At 51.1% G+C, this 14,871-nt stretch overlaps 1 protein-coding gene across 1 annotated transcript in view; it reads left to right on the top strand.

Moving 5' to 3' along the window:
• Positions 1–10,698, top strand: part of LOC140380201 (tectonin beta-propeller repeat-containing protein 2-like) — a gene marked incomplete at its 3' end in the record, with an annotated part of 50,710 nt that extends 40,012 nt beyond the window's left edge. Inside the window, exons 4-6 of the mRNA XM_072464363.1 lie at positions 2,797–2,925; positions 8,030–8,161; positions 10,471–10,698. Coding sequence (XP_072320464.1) covers positions 2,797–2,925; positions 8,030–8,161; positions 10,471–10,698 — 489 coding nt within the window. The remainder of the gene's footprint in view (positions 1–2,796; positions 2,926–8,029; positions 8,162–10,470) is intronic.
• Between the last annotated feature and the right edge of the window lie 4,173 nt (positions 10,699–14,871).

Below are 14,871 nucleotides of genomic sequence, written 5' to 3'. Positions count from 1 at the left end.
TTCTTTACGTTCTCGTGTTACACGTTCTTTACGTTCTCGTGTTACACGTTCTCGTGTTACACGTTCTTTCCGTTCTCGTGTTATACGTTCTGTCCGTTCTCGTGTTACACGTTCTTTACGTTCTCGTGTTACACGTTCTCGTGTTACAAGTTCTCGTGTTACACGTTCTTTACGTTCTCGTGTTACACGTTCTTTCCGTTCTCGTGTTACACGTTCTCGTGTTACACGTTCTCGTGTTACACGTTCTCGTGTTACACGTTCTTTCCGTTCTCGTGTTATACGTTCTGTCCGTTCTCGTGTTACACGTTCTTTACGTTCTCGTGTTAAACATACTTTACGTTCTCGTGTTACACGTTCTCGTGTTACACGTTCTTTCCGTTCTCGTGTTACACGTTCTTTACGTTCTCGTGTTACACGTTCTTTACGTTCTCGTGTTACACGTTCTAGTGTTACACATTCTCGTGTTACACGTTCTTTACGTTCTCGTGTTACACGTTCTTTACGTTCTTGTGTTACACATTCTTTACGTTCTCGTGTTACACGTTCTCATGTTACACGTTATTTACGTTCTCGTGTTACACGTTCTTTCCGTTCTCGTGTTACACGTTCTCGTGTTACACGTTCTTTACGTTCTCGTGTTACACGTTCTCATGTTACACGTTCTTTACGTTCTCGTGTTAAACGTTCTTTCCGTTCTCGTGTTACACGTTCTTTACGTTCTCGTGTTACACGTTCTTTACGTTCTCATGTTACACGTTCTTTACGTTCTCGTGTTACACGTTCTTTCCGTTCTCGTGTTACACGTTCTGTCCGTTCTCGTGTTACACGTTCTTTACGTTCTCGTGTTACACGTTCTTTACGTTCTCGTGTTACACGTTCTTTACGTTCTTGTGTTACACGTTCTTTACGTTCTCGTGTTACACGTTCTCATGTTACACGTTCTTTACGTTCTTGTGTTACACGTTCTTTCCGTTCTCGTGTTACACGTTCTTTACGTTCTCGTGTTACACGTTCTTTCCGTTCTCGTGTTACACGTTCTTTACGTTCTCGTCGTTCTCGTGTTACACGTTCTTTACGTTCTCGTGTTACACGTTCTTTCCGTTCTCGTGTTACACGTTCTCGTGTTACACGTTCTTTCCGTTCTCGTGTTACATTTTCTTTCCGTTCTCGTGTTACACGTTCTTTACGTTCTCGTGTTACACGTTCTTTACGTTCTCGTGTTACACGTTCTTTACGTTCTCGTGTTACACGTTCTTTCCGTTCTCGTGTTACACGTTCTCGTGTTACACGTTCTTTCCGTTCTCGTGTTACACGTTCTATACGTTCTCGTGTTACACGTTCTGTCCGTTCTCGTTTTACACATTCTTGTGTTACACGTTCTTTCCGTTCTCGTTTTACACGTTCTTTACGTTCTCGTGTTACACGTTCTCGTGTTACACGTTCTTTCCGTTCTCGTGTTAAACGTTCTTTCCGTTCTCGTGTTACACGTTCTTTACGTTCTCGTGTTACACGTTCTTTACGTTCTCATGTTACACGTTCTTTACGTTCTCGTGTTACACGTTCTTTCCGTTCTCGTGTTACACGTTCTGTCCGTTCTCGTGTTACACGTTCTTTACGTTCTCGTGTTACACGTTCTTTACGTTCTCGTGTTACACGTTCTTTACGTTCTTGTGTTACACGTTCTTTACGTTCTCGTGTTACACGTTCTCATGTTACACGTTCTTTACGTTCTTGTGTTACACGTTCTTTCCGTTCTCGTGTTACACGTTCTTTACGTTCTCGTGTTACACGTTCTTTCCGTTCTCGTGTTACACGTTCTTTACGTTCTCGTCGTTCTCGTGTTACACGTTCTTTACGTTCTCGTGTTACACGTTCTTTCCGTTCTCGTGTTACACGTTCTCGTGTTACACGTTCTTTCCGTTCTCGTGTTACATTTTCTTTCCGTTCTCGTGTTACACGTTCTTTACGTTCTCGTGTTACACGTTCTTTACGTTCTCGTGTTACACGTTCTTTACGTTCTCGTGTTACACGTTCTTTCCGTTCTCGTGTTACACGTTCTCGTGTTACACGTTCTTTCCGTTCTCGTGTTACACGTTCTATACGTTCTCGTGTTACACGTTCTGTCCGTTCTCGTTTTACACATTCTTGTGTTACACGTTCTTTCCGTTCTCGTTTTACACGTTCTTTACGTTCTCGTGTTACACGTTCTCGTGTTACACGTTCTTTCCGTTCTCGTGTTACACGTTCTTTCCGTTCTCGTGTTACACGTTCTTTCTGTTCTCGTGTTACACGTTCTTTACATTCTCGTGTTAAAAGTTCTTTACGTTCTCGTGTTACACGTTCTTTACGTTCTCGTGTTACACGTTCTTTACGTTCTCGTGTTACACGTTCTCATGTTACACGTTCTTTACGTTCTCGTGTTACACGTTCTTTACGTTCTCGTGTTACACGTTCTCGTGTTACACGTTCTGTCCGTTCTCGTGTTTCACGTTCTTGTGTTACACGTTCTCGTGTTACACGTTTTTTACGTTCTCGTGTTACACGTTCTCGTGTTACACGTTCTCGTGTTACACGTTCTGTCCGTTCTCGTGTTACACGTTCTTGTGTTACACGTTCTCGTGTTACACGTTCTGTCCGTTCTCGTGTTACACGTTCTTTACGTTCTCGTGTTACACTTTCTTTACGTTCTCGTGTTACACGTTCTTTACGTTCTCGTGTTACACGTTCTTTACGTTCTCGTGTTACACTTTCTTTACGTTCTCGTGTTACACGTTCTTTACGTTCTCTGTTGCTCAGGGAAAGACGGACTCTCTTACGGCCGTGAAGCTGCTCTCCTGTTTTGACGACCTGGTTGCCGTGGGAACAGCCTCGGGGCGTGTCGCCGTCTTCCAGTTGGTCTCACCTTTACCTGGACGTAACAAACAGGTCAGTCACATGAATCTGCCCCGGGGCGGCTACGACTGATCTGGTTTTATTCTGTGTCAAATCTTCAAGTCTGAAGTTACTGCAGTAAATATACACAGACCAACTCTGTTACTGCAGTAATAATACACAGACCAACTCTGTTACCGCAGTAATAATACACAGACCAACTCTGTTACTGCAGTAATAATACACAGACCAACTCTGTTACTGCAGTAATAATACACAGACCAACTCTGTTACTGCAGTAATAATACACAGAAGAACTCTGTTACTGCAGTAATAATACACAGACCAACTCTGTTACTGCAGTAATAATACACAGACCAACTCTGTTACTGCAGTAATAATACACAGACCAACTCTGTTACTGCAGTAATAATACACAGACCAACTCTGTTACTGCAGTAATAATACACAGACCAACTCTGTTACTGCAGTAATAATACACAGACCAACTCTGTTACTGCAGTAATAATACACAGACCAACTCTGTTACTGCAGTAATAATACACAGACCAACTCTGTTACTGCAGTAATAATACACAGAACAAATAACCAGAAGTTCAAACTCTTCCAATTTTCATCCTCCATCGACTGAAATATTTTTTAAATATAATCTTATACATCTGAAATTTCAAAATGATTTATATCTAAATAATACAAATGTATGAAGAGTCTGAACAGTCACATGACACATGAAGAGACAGACTGTTGGAGAGGATGTGGCAGCAGGAGACAGACTGTTGGAGAGGATGTGGCAGCAGGAGACAGACTGTTGGAGAGGATGTGACAGCAGGAGACAGACTGTTGGAGAGGATGTGGCAGCAGGAGACAGACTGTTGGAGAGGGTGTGGCAGCAGGAGACAGACATCCATCCATCTTCTTCGGCTTATCCGGGGCCGGGTCGCGGGGGCAGCAGTCTGAGCAGGGACTCCCACACTTTTCTCTCCCCAGACACTTCCTCCAACTCCTCCGGGGTGACCCCGAGGCGTTTCCAGGCCAGCCGAGAGATATAGTCCCTCCAGCGTGTCCTGGGTCTTCATAGGCTTGGGACTCTGTATTTGGCCCTTACCAAAATGGCTGACACAAAACACAGCGTCAATCAAGGACTGGACGGACATTATTCTGGACATTCATGAAATGGAAAATAATTAATTTGAAAATGGAGACATTTGACAGACGTTGGTCCTTTGGGTTCTGTGTGCCATGACAGGCCGCGAAATAGACGGGGGCCCGGGGTTTGAATAAGGAGGGGCCCCTCGTGCCCCTGTATCAAAATTCCTACAAAAAAAATCTGTAGTAATTTGTCCATATTTGGGGCATTTTCATTGCTTAAGTTTGGTTTTGACGGACATGCCACTTCGCAGTATTCTCGCTTCTCAATGGCCGAGCGGGGTCCGTGTAAGCGGGCATCTGATTGGCCGCTGCGTTCGGTCATGTTCATGTGTCCTCGGAAATGCTCGCTTTAATTTTGCGGCAAAAGTGAAGTCTGAGTAAAGTTGTTTGCAACAAAAACTGTGTCGATGTGGAAGTAACCCCTAACTTTGAAAATCTATTTCTCAGCCAGTATGATTTGTCTCTTTTTTGTTCTTGTTGGTGTATATTGTGGTGTATATGTGGTGTATATGTGGTGTATATGTGGTGTATATGTGGTGTATATGTGGTGTATATTGTGGTGTATATGTGGTGTATATGTGGTGTATATGTGGTGTATATGTGGTGTATATTTGGTGTATATGTGGTGTATATGTGGTGTATATTTGGTGTATATGTGGTGTATATGTGGTGTATATGTGGTGTATATTGTGGTGTATATTTGGTGTATATTTGGTGTATATGTGGTGTATATGTGGTGTATATTGTGGTGTATATGTGGTGTATATTGTGGTGTATATTGTGGTGTATATTTGGTGTATATGTGGTGTATATGTGGTGTATATGTGGTGTATATGTGGTGTATATGTGGTGTATATGTGGTGTATATGTGGTGTATATTTGGTGTATATGTGGTGTATATGTGGTGTATATTGTGGTGTATATTTGGTGCATATTTGGTGTATATGTGGTGTATATGTGGTGTATATGTGGTGTATATGTGGTGTATATGTGGTGTATATTTGGTGTATATGTGGTGTATATGTGGTGTATATTGTGTGTATATTGTGTGTATATTGTGTGTATATGTGGTGTATATTGTGTGTATATTGTGTGTATATGTGGTGTATATTGTGGTGTATATGTGGTGTATATTGTGTGTATATTGTGTGTATATTGTGGTGTATATGTGGTGTATATGTGGTGTATATTTGGTGTATATGTGGTGTATATGTGGTGTATATGTGGTGTATATTGTGTGTATATTGTGTGTATATTGTGTGTATATTGTGTGTATATGTGGTGTATATTGTGTGTATATTGTGTGTATATGTGGTGTATATTGTGGTGTATATGTGGTGTATATGTGGTGTATATGTGGTGTATATTGTGGTGTATATTGTGGTGTATATTGTGGTGTATATTGTGGTGTATATTGTGGTGTATATTGTGTGTATATGTGGTGTATATTGTGTGTATATTGTGTGTATATGTGGTGTATATTGTGGTGTATATTGTGGTGTATATTGTGTGTATATTGTGTGTATATTGTGTGTATATTGTGTGTATATGTGGTGTATATTGTGTGTATATGTGGTGTATATTGTGTGTATATTGTGTGTATATTGTGTGTATATTGTGTGTATATTGTGTGTATATGTGGTGTATATTGTGTGTATATTGTGTGTATATGTGGTGTATATTGTGTGTATATTGTGTGTATATTGTGTGTATATTGTGTGTATATGTGGTGTATATTGTGTGTATATTGTGTGTATATTGTGTGTATATTGTGTGTATATTGTGTGTATATGTGGTGTATATTGTGTGTATATTGTGTGTATATGTGGTGTATATTGTGTGTATATTGTGTGTATATTGTGTGTATATTGTGTGTATATTGTGTGTATATTGTGTGTATATTGTGTGTATATGTGGTGTATATTGTGTGTATATTGTGTGTATATTGTGTGTATATGTGGTGTATATTGTGTGTATATTGTGTGTATATTGTGTGTATATTGTGTGTATATGTGGTGTATATTGTGTGTATATTGTGTGTATATTGTGTGTATATTGTGTGTATATTGTGTGTATATTGTGTGTATATGTGGTGTATATTGTGTGTATATTGTGTGTATATGTGGTGTATATTGTGTGTATATTGTGTGTATATTGTGTGTATATTGTGTGTATATGTGGTGTATATTGTGTGTATATTGTGTGTATATTGTGTGTATATTGTGTGTATATTGTGTGTATATTGTGTGTATATTGTGTGTATATGTGGTGTATATTGTGTGTATATGTGGTGTATATTGTGTGTATATTGTGTGTATATTGTGTGTATATTGTGTGTATATTGTGTGTATATTGTGTGTATATGTGGTGTATATTGTGTGTATATTGTGTGTATATTGTGTGTATATTGTGTGTATATTGTGTGTATATTGTGTGTATATGTGGTGTATATTGTGTGTATATTGTGTGTATATGTGGTGTATATTGTGTGTATATTGTGTGTATATTGTGTGTATATTGTGTGTATATTGTGTGTATATTGTGTGTATATTGTGTGTATATGTGGTGTATATTGTGTGTATATGTGGTGTATATTGTGTGTATATTGTGTGTATATTGTGTGTATATTGTGTGTATATTGTGTGTATATTGTGTGTATATGTGGTGTATATTGTGTGTATATTGTGTGTATATTGTGTGTATATTGTGTGTATATTGTGTGTATATGTGGTGTATATTGTGTGTATATTGTGTGTATATTGTGTGTATATTGTGTGTATATTGTGTGTATATTGTGTGTATATTGTGTGTATATTGTGTGTATATTGTGTGTATATGTGGTGTATATTGTGTGTATTGTGTGTATATTGTGTGTATATTGTGTGTATATTGTGTGTATATGTGGTGTATATTGTGTGTATATTGTGTGTATATGTGGTGTATATTGTGTGTATATTGTGTGTATATTGTGTGTATATTGTGTGTATATTGTGTGTATATTGTGTGTATATGTGGTGTATATTGTGTGTATATGTGTGTATATTGTGTGTATATTGTGTGTATATGTGGTGTATATTGTGTGTAGTATAAGTGGTGTATATTGTGTGTATATTGTGTGTATATTGTGTGTATATTGTGTGTATATGTGGTGTATATTGTGTGTATATTGTGTGTATATTGTGTGTATATGTGGTGTATATTGTGTGTATATTGTGTGTATATTGTGTGTATATTGTGTGTATATTGTGTGTATATTGTGTGTATATTGTGTGTATATGTGGTGTATATTGTGTGTATATTGTGTGTATATTGTGTGTATATGTGGTGTATATTGTGTGTATATTGTGTGTATATGTGGTGTATATTGTGTGTATATTGTGTGTATATTGTGTGTATATGTGGTGTATATTGTGTGTATATTGTGGTGTATATGTGTGTATATTGTGTGTATATTGTGTGTATATTGTGTGTATATTGTGTGTATATTGTGTGTATATGTGGTGTATATTGTGTGTATATTGTGGTGTATATTGTGTGTATATGTGGTGTATATTGTGTGTATAAGTGGTGTATATTGTGTGTATATTGTGTGTATATTGTGTGTATATGTGGTGTATATTGTGTGTATATGTGGTGTATATTGTGTGTATATTGTGTGTATATTGTGTGTATATTGTGTGTATATTGTGTGTATATTGTGTGTATATTGTGTGTATATTGTGTGTATATTGTGTGTATATTGTGTGTATATGTGGTGTATATTGTGTGTATATTGTGTGTATATGTGGTGTATATTGTGTGTATATTGTGTGTATATTGTGTGTATGTCTCGCTCTGGTCTTCATTTGAAAAAGGAAAGAAATATTTCAAAAGAAGAAAATGATGTGAGAAGAAGTGATTCCAGGTCATGGGAAGTTGGGAAATGTTTATGGAAATATCATGGAAAATGTGAAATGTGTCTGATCCTGACTCGTCTTTGTCACTGCAGCTGCGGCGACTGGATGTGCAGGGCCTTCATCGAGGGCCCGTCACCGCTCTGGCCTGGAGCACCAACGGCATGAAGCTCTTCTCTGGAGACCACAAAGGACGAGTGGTCTTCACTGCGCTCGACCTGGACCAGGTACAAGCCCAGATCCATGTCCAGAAGTGACCTGTGCCCCCTGTGCCCCTGTGGCCCTGTGGCCCCTGTGGCCCCTGTGACGCCTGTGCCCCCTGTGGCCCCTGTGACGCCTGTGCCCCTGTGGCCCCTGTGGCCCCTGTGACGCCTGTGCCCCCTGTGCCCCCTGTGGCCCCTGTGGCCCCTGTGACGCCTGTGCCCCCTGTGGCCCTGTGGCCCCTGTGGCCCGCTGTGACGCCTGTGGCCCTGTGACGCCTGTGGCCCCCTGTGACGCCTGTGGCCCCTGTGACGCCTGTGGCCCCTGTGACGCCTGTGGCCCCTCGTGACGCCTGTGGCCCTGTGGCCCCTGTGACGCCAGTGGCCCCTGTGACGCCTGTGCCCCTGTGGCCCCTGTGACGCCTGTGGCCCCTGTGACGCCTGTGGCCCCTGTGACGCCTGTGGCCCCTGTGACGCCTGTGGCCCTGTGGCCCCTGTGACGCCTGTGGCCCCTGTGACGCCTGTGGCCCCTGTGACGCCTGTGCCCCTGTGGCCCCTGTGACGCCTGTGGCCCCTGTGACGCCTGTGCCCCTGTGGCCCCTGTGACGCCTGTGGCCCCTGTGACGCCTGTGGCCCTGTGACGCCTGTGGCCCTGTGGCCCTGTGACGCCTCGTGGCCCCTGTGACGCCTGTGGCCCCTGTGACGCCTGTGGCCCCTGTGACGCCTGTGCCCCTGTGGCCCCTGTGACGCCTGTGGCCCCTGTGACGCCTGTGCCCCTGTGGCCCCTGTGCCCCTGTGGCCCCTGTGACGCCTGTGGCCCCTGTGACGCCTGTGCCCCTGTGGCCCCTGTGACGCCTGTGGCCCCTGTGACGTCTGTGCCCCTGTGGCCCCTGTGACGCCTGTGGCCCCTGTGACGCCTGTGGCCCCTGTGACGCCTGTGCCCTGTGGCCCCTGTGACGCCTGTGGCCCCTGTGACGCCTGTGCCCCTGTGGCCCCTGTGCCCCTGTGGCCCCTGTGACGCCTGTGGGCCCCTGTGACGCCTGTGCCCCTGTGGCCCTGTGACGCCTGTGGCCCCTGTGACGCCTGTGCCCCTGTGGCCCCTGTGACGCCTGTGGCCCCTGTGACGCCTGTGCCCCTGTGGCCCCTGTGACGCCTGTGCCCCTGTGGCCCTGTGCCCCTGTGGCCCCTGTGACGCCTGTGGCCCCTGTGACGCCTGTGCCCCTGTGGCCCCTGTGGCCCCTGTGACGCCTGTGCCCCCTGTGGCCCCTGTGGCCCCTGTGACGCCTGTGGCCCCTGTGACGCCTGTGGCCCCTGTGACGCCTGTGGCCCCCTGTGACGCCTGTGGCCCCTGTGACGCCTGTGGCCCTGTGACGCCTGTGACGCCTGTGACGCCTGTGGCCCTGTGGCCCCTGTGACGCCTGTGGCCCCTGTGACGCCAGTGGCCCTGTGACGCCTGTGCCCCTGTGGCCCCTGTGACGCCTGTGGCCCCTGTGACGCCTGTGCCCCTGTGACGCCTGTGGCCCTGTGGCCCCTGTGACGCCTGTGGCCCCTGTGACGCCTGTGCCCCTGTGGCCCCTGTGACGCCTGTGGCCCCTGTGACGCCTGTGCCCCTGTGGCCCCTGTGACGCCTGTGGCCCCTGTGACGCCTGTGGCCCCTGTGACACCTGTGGCCCCTGTGACGCCTGTGACGCCTGTGGCCCCTGTGACGCCTGTGGCCCCTGTGACGCCTGTGCCCTGTGGCCCCTGTGACGCCTGTGCCCCTGTGACGCCTGTGCCCCTGTGGCCCCTGTGCCCCTGTGGCCCCTGTGACGCCTGTGGCCCCTGTGACGCCTGTGCCCCTGTGGCCCCTGTGACGCCTGTGGCCCCTGTGACGTCTGTGCCCTGTGGCCCCTGTGACGCCTGTGCCCCTGTGACGCCTGTGGCCCTGTGGCCCTGTGACGCCTGTGGCCCCTGTGACGCCTGTGCCCCTGTGGCCCCTGTGACGCCTGTGGCCCCTGTGACGTCTGTGCCCCTGTGGCCCCTGTGACGCCTGTGGCCCCTGTGACGCTGTGCCCTGTGGCCCCTGTGACGCCTGTGGCCCCTGTGACGCCTGTGCCCCTGTGGCCCCTGTGGCCCCTGTGACGCCTGTGGCCCCTGTGACGCCTGTGCCCCTGTGGCCCCTGTGACGCCTGTGGCCCCTGTGACGCCTGTGCCCTGTGGCCCCTGTGACGCCTGTGGCCCTGTGATGCCTGTGCCCCTGTGGCCCCTGTGACGCCTGTGCCCCTGTGGCCCCTGTGCCCCTGTGGCCCTGTGACGCCTGTGGCCCCTGTGATTATACTTCCTTTCTCTGCCCACAGGGGGTGTGTCGCCCCGTCCTGATTCTGGAAGAGTCCTCAGCCGTGGTCCAGATCAGTACCGGCACCAGGTTTTGCTGGTGTCCACGCTTCACCGGACCCTGGTCCACCACCCCAGGACCAGACCAGGACCAGAACCAGGACCAGGACCAGAACCAGGACCAGAACCAGAGCCTGGTCCAGACTCAGAACTCCGCAACCAAAACCGTTGGAACCCAGCCCTCGGAAGAGGTACCACCACAGCCTCCTCTTCCTCTCTCACCATCTCCTCCTCTCCCCTCCTCTCCTCTCCTCTCTCCTCGTCCTTTCTCCTTCCCTCTCCTCCCCCTCTCCTCCCCCTCTCCTCCTCTCGTCCTCCCCTTTCTTCCCCTCTCCTCCTCTCTCCTCCCCTCTCACCCTCTCTCCTCCCACTCTCCTCCTATTTCCTCCCCTCTCCTCCTCTCCCCCTGCCCTCTCCTCCCCTCTCCTCTCCTCCCCTCCCCTCTCCTCCTCTCTCCTCCTCTCTCCTCCCCTCTCCTCCCCTCCCCTCTCCTCCCCTCTCACCCTCTCCCCTCCCCTCTCACCCTCTCTCCTCCCCTCCTCTCTCCTCCCCTTTCCTCCCCTCTCCTCCTCTCTCCTCCTCACTCCTCCCCTCTCCTCTTCTCTCCTCCCTCTCCTCTTCTCTCCTCCCCTCTCCTCTTCTCTCCTCCCCTCTCCTCTTCTCTCCTCCCCTCTCACCCTCTCTCCACTCCTCCCCTCCCCTACTCTCTCCTCCCCTTTCACCCTCTCTCCTCCTCTCCCCTCCCCTCTCCTCCTCTCCCCTGCCCTCTCCTCCTATTTCCTCCGCTCCCCTCTCCTCCTCTCTCCTCCCCTCCCCTCCTCTCTCCTCCCCTCCCCTCTCCTCCTCTCTCCTCCTCTCTCCTCCCCTCTCCTCTCCTCCCCTCTCACCCTCTCCCCTCCCCTTTCCTCCCCTCTCCTCCTCTCTCCTCCTCTCTCCTCCCCTCTCCTCTTCTCTCCTCCTCTCTCACCCTCTCTCCACTCCTCCCTCCCCTCTCCTCCCCTCTCCTCCTCTCTCCTCCCCTCTCCCTACTCTCTCCTCCCCTCTCACCCTCTCTCCTCCCCTCTTCTCCTCTCTCCTCCCTCTCCTCCTCTCTGACCTTCTCTCCTCCCCTCTCACCCTCTCTCCTCCCCTCTCCTCTCCTCTCTCCTCCCCTCTCCTCCTCCTCTCCTCTCTCCTCCTCTCTCTTCCCCTCTCCTCCCCTCTCACCCTCTCTCCTCCCCCTTCTTCCCCTCTCCTCCTCTCTCCTCCCCTCTCACCTTCTCTCCTCCCCTCTCACCCTCTCTCCTCCCCTCTCCTCTCCTCTCCTCTCTCCTCCCCTCTCCTCCTCTCTCCTCCCCTCTCCGACTCTCTTCCTCCCCTCTCACCCTCTCTCACCCTCTCTCCACTCCTCCCTCTCACCCTCTCACCTCCCCTCCCCTCTCACCCTTTCTCCTCCCTCCTCCCCTCTCCTCCCGTCTCCTCTCCTCCCCTCTCACCCTCTCTCACCCTCTCTCCACTCCTCCCCTCTCCTCCCCTCTCACCCTCTCTCCTCCCCTCCCCTCTCACCCTCTCACCTCCCCTCCTCCTCTCCTCCCCTCTCACCCTCTCTCCTCCCCTTTCTTCCCCTCTCCTCCTCTCCTCCCCTCTCACCTTCTCTCCTCCCCTCTCCTCCTTTCTCCTCCTCTCTCCTCCCCTCTCCTCTCTCCTCCCCTCTCCTCCTCTCTCCTCCCCTCTCACCCCTCTCCTCCTCTCTCCTCAACCTCTCACCCTTTTCCTCTCCTCCTCTCTCCTCCCCTCTCTTGCCCTCTCACCCTCTCTCCTCCCCTCCCCTCCTCTCTCCTCCTCCCTCCTCCCCTCTCCTCCCGTCTCCCTTCCTCCCCTCTCACCCTCTCTCACCCTCTCCACTCCTCCCCTCCTCCTCCCCTCTCACCCTCTCTCCTCCCCTCCCCTCTCACCCTCTCACCTCCTCTCTCCTCCCTGTCACCCTCTCCTCCTCTCTCCTCCTCTCTCCTTCCCCTCCCCTCCTCTCTCCTCCTCTCTCCTCCCCTCTCCTCCCTCTCCTCCCCTTCTTCCCCTCTCCTCCTCTCCTCCCCTCTCACCTTCTCTCCTCCCCTCTCCTCCTTTCTCCTCCTCTCTCCTCCCCTCTCCTCTCTCCTCCCCTCTCCTCCTCTCTCCTCCCTCTCACCCCCTCTCCTCCTCTCTCCTCAACCTCTCACCCTTTTCCTCTCCTCCTCTCTCCTCCCCTCTCTTTGCCCTCTCACCCTCTCTCCTCCCCTCCCTCCTCCCCTCTCCTCCCGTCTCCTCTCCTCCCTCTCACCCTCTCTCACCCTCTCTCCACTCCTCCCCCTCCTCCTCCCCTCTCACCCTCTCTCCTCCCCTCCCCTCTCACCCTCTCACCTCCTCTCTCCTCCCCTGGCACCCTCTCTCCTCCTCTCTCCTCCTCTCTTCCTCCCCTCCCCTCCTCTCTCCTCCCCTCTCTTGCCCTCTCACCCTCTCTCCTCCCTCCCCTCCTCTCTCCTCCTCTCCCTCCTCCCCTCTCCTCCCGTCTCCTCTCCTCCCCTCTCACCCTCTCTCACCCTCTCTCCACTCCTCCCCTCTCCTCCCCTCTCACCCTCTCTCCTCCCCTCCCCTCTCACCCTCTCACCTCCTCTCTCCTCCCCTGTCACCCTCTCTCCTCCTCTCTCCTCCTCTCTCCTCCCCTCCCCTCCTCTCTCCTCCCCTCTCACCCTCTCTCCTCCCCTCTCCTCTCATCCCCTCCCCTCTCCTCCCCCTCTCACCCTCTCTCTCCTCCTCTCTCCTCCCCTCTCCTCTTCCTCCTCCCCTCTCCTCTTCTCTCCTCCCCTTCTCACCCTCTCTCACCCTCTCTCAACTCCTCCCCTCCCCTCTCTCCCCTCGCCTCCTCTCTCCTCCCCTCTCACCCTCCTCCTCTCCTCCTCTCTCCTCCTCTCTCTTCCCCCTCTCCTCCCCTCTCACCCTCTCTCCTCCCCTTTCTTCCCCTCTCCTCCTCTCTCCTCCCCTCTCACCTTCTCTCCTCCCCTCTCACCCTCTCTCCTCCCCTCTCCTCGTCCTCTCTCCTCCCCTCTCCTCCTCTCTCCTCCCCTCTCCTCCCCCTCTCCTCCTCTCTCCTCCTCTCTCTTCCCCTCTCCTCCCCTCTCACCCTCTCTCATCCCCTTTCTTCCCCTCTCCTCCTCTCTCCTCCCCTCTCCTCCTCTCTCCTCCTCTCTCCTCCCCTCTCCTCCCCTCTCTTCCCCTCTCCTCTTCTCTCCTCCCCTCTCACCCTCTCTCCACTCCTCCCCTCTCACCCTCTCCCCTCCCCTCTCACCCTCTCACCTCCCCTCCCCTCTCACCCTTTCTCCTCCTCTCTCCTCCCCTCTCCTCCCCTCTCACCCCCTCTCCTCCTTTCTCCTCCTCTCTCCTCCCCTCTCCTCTCTCCTCCCCTCTCCTCCTCTCTCCTCCCCTCTCACCCCCTCTCCTCCTCTCTCCTCAACCCTCTCACCCTTTTTCCTGCTCCTCCTCTCTCCTCCCCTCTCTTGCCCTCTCACCCTCTCTCCTCCCCTCCCCTCCTCTCTCCTCCTCCCTCCTCCCCTCTCCTCCCATCTCCTCTCCTCCCCTCTCACCCTCTCTCACCCTCTCCCCTCTCCTCCCTCTCACCCTCTCTCCTCCCCTCCCCTCTCACCCTCTCACCTCCTCTCTCCTCCCCTCTCACCCTCCTCCTCTCCTCCTCTCTCCTCCTCTCTCTTCCCCTCTCTCACCCTCTCTCCTCCCCTTTCTTCCCCTCTCCTCCTCTCTCCTCCCCTCTCACCTTCTCTCCTCCCCTCTCACCCTCTCTCCTCCCCTCTCCTCTCCTCTCTCCTCCCCTCTCCTCCTCTCTCCTCCCCTCTCCTCCCCCTCTCCTCCTCTCTCCTCCTCTCTCTTCCCCTCTCCTCCCCTCTCACCCTCTCTCATCCCCTTCTTCCCCTCTCCTCCTCTCTCCTCCTCTCTCCTCCCCTCTCCTCCCTCTCTTCCCCTCTCCTCTTCTCTCCTCCCCTCTCACCCTCTCTCCACTCCTCCCCCTCTCACCCTCTCCCCTCCCCTCTCACCCTCTCACCTCCCCTCCCCTCTCACCCTTTCTCCTCCTCTCTCCTCCCCTCTCCTCCCCTCTCACCCCCTCTCCTCCTTTCTCCTCCTCTCTCCTCCCCTCTCCTCTCTCCTCCCCTCTCCTCCTCTCTCCTCCCCTCTCACCCCCCTCTCCTCCTCTCTCCTCAACCTCTCACCCTTTTCCTCTCCTCCTCTCTCCTCCCCTCTCTGCCCTCTCACCCTCTCTCCTCCCCTCCCCTCCTCTCTCCTCCTCCCTCCTCCCCTCTCCTCCCATCTCCTCTCCTCCCCTCTCACCCTCTCTCACCCTC

Source organism: Eucyclogobius newberryi, unplaced genomic scaffold (assembly GCF_026437365.1).
Source record: "Eucyclogobius newberryi isolate DKJ021-1_F unplaced genomic scaffold, fEucNew1.0.hap1 SCAF_45, whole genome shotgun sequence".
Classification (NCBI taxonomy): domain Eukaryota; kingdom Metazoa; phylum Chordata; class Actinopteri; order Gobiiformes; family Gobiidae; genus Eucyclogobius; species Eucyclogobius newberryi.
This window is presented reverse-complemented; position numbering and strand designations above follow the sequence as displayed.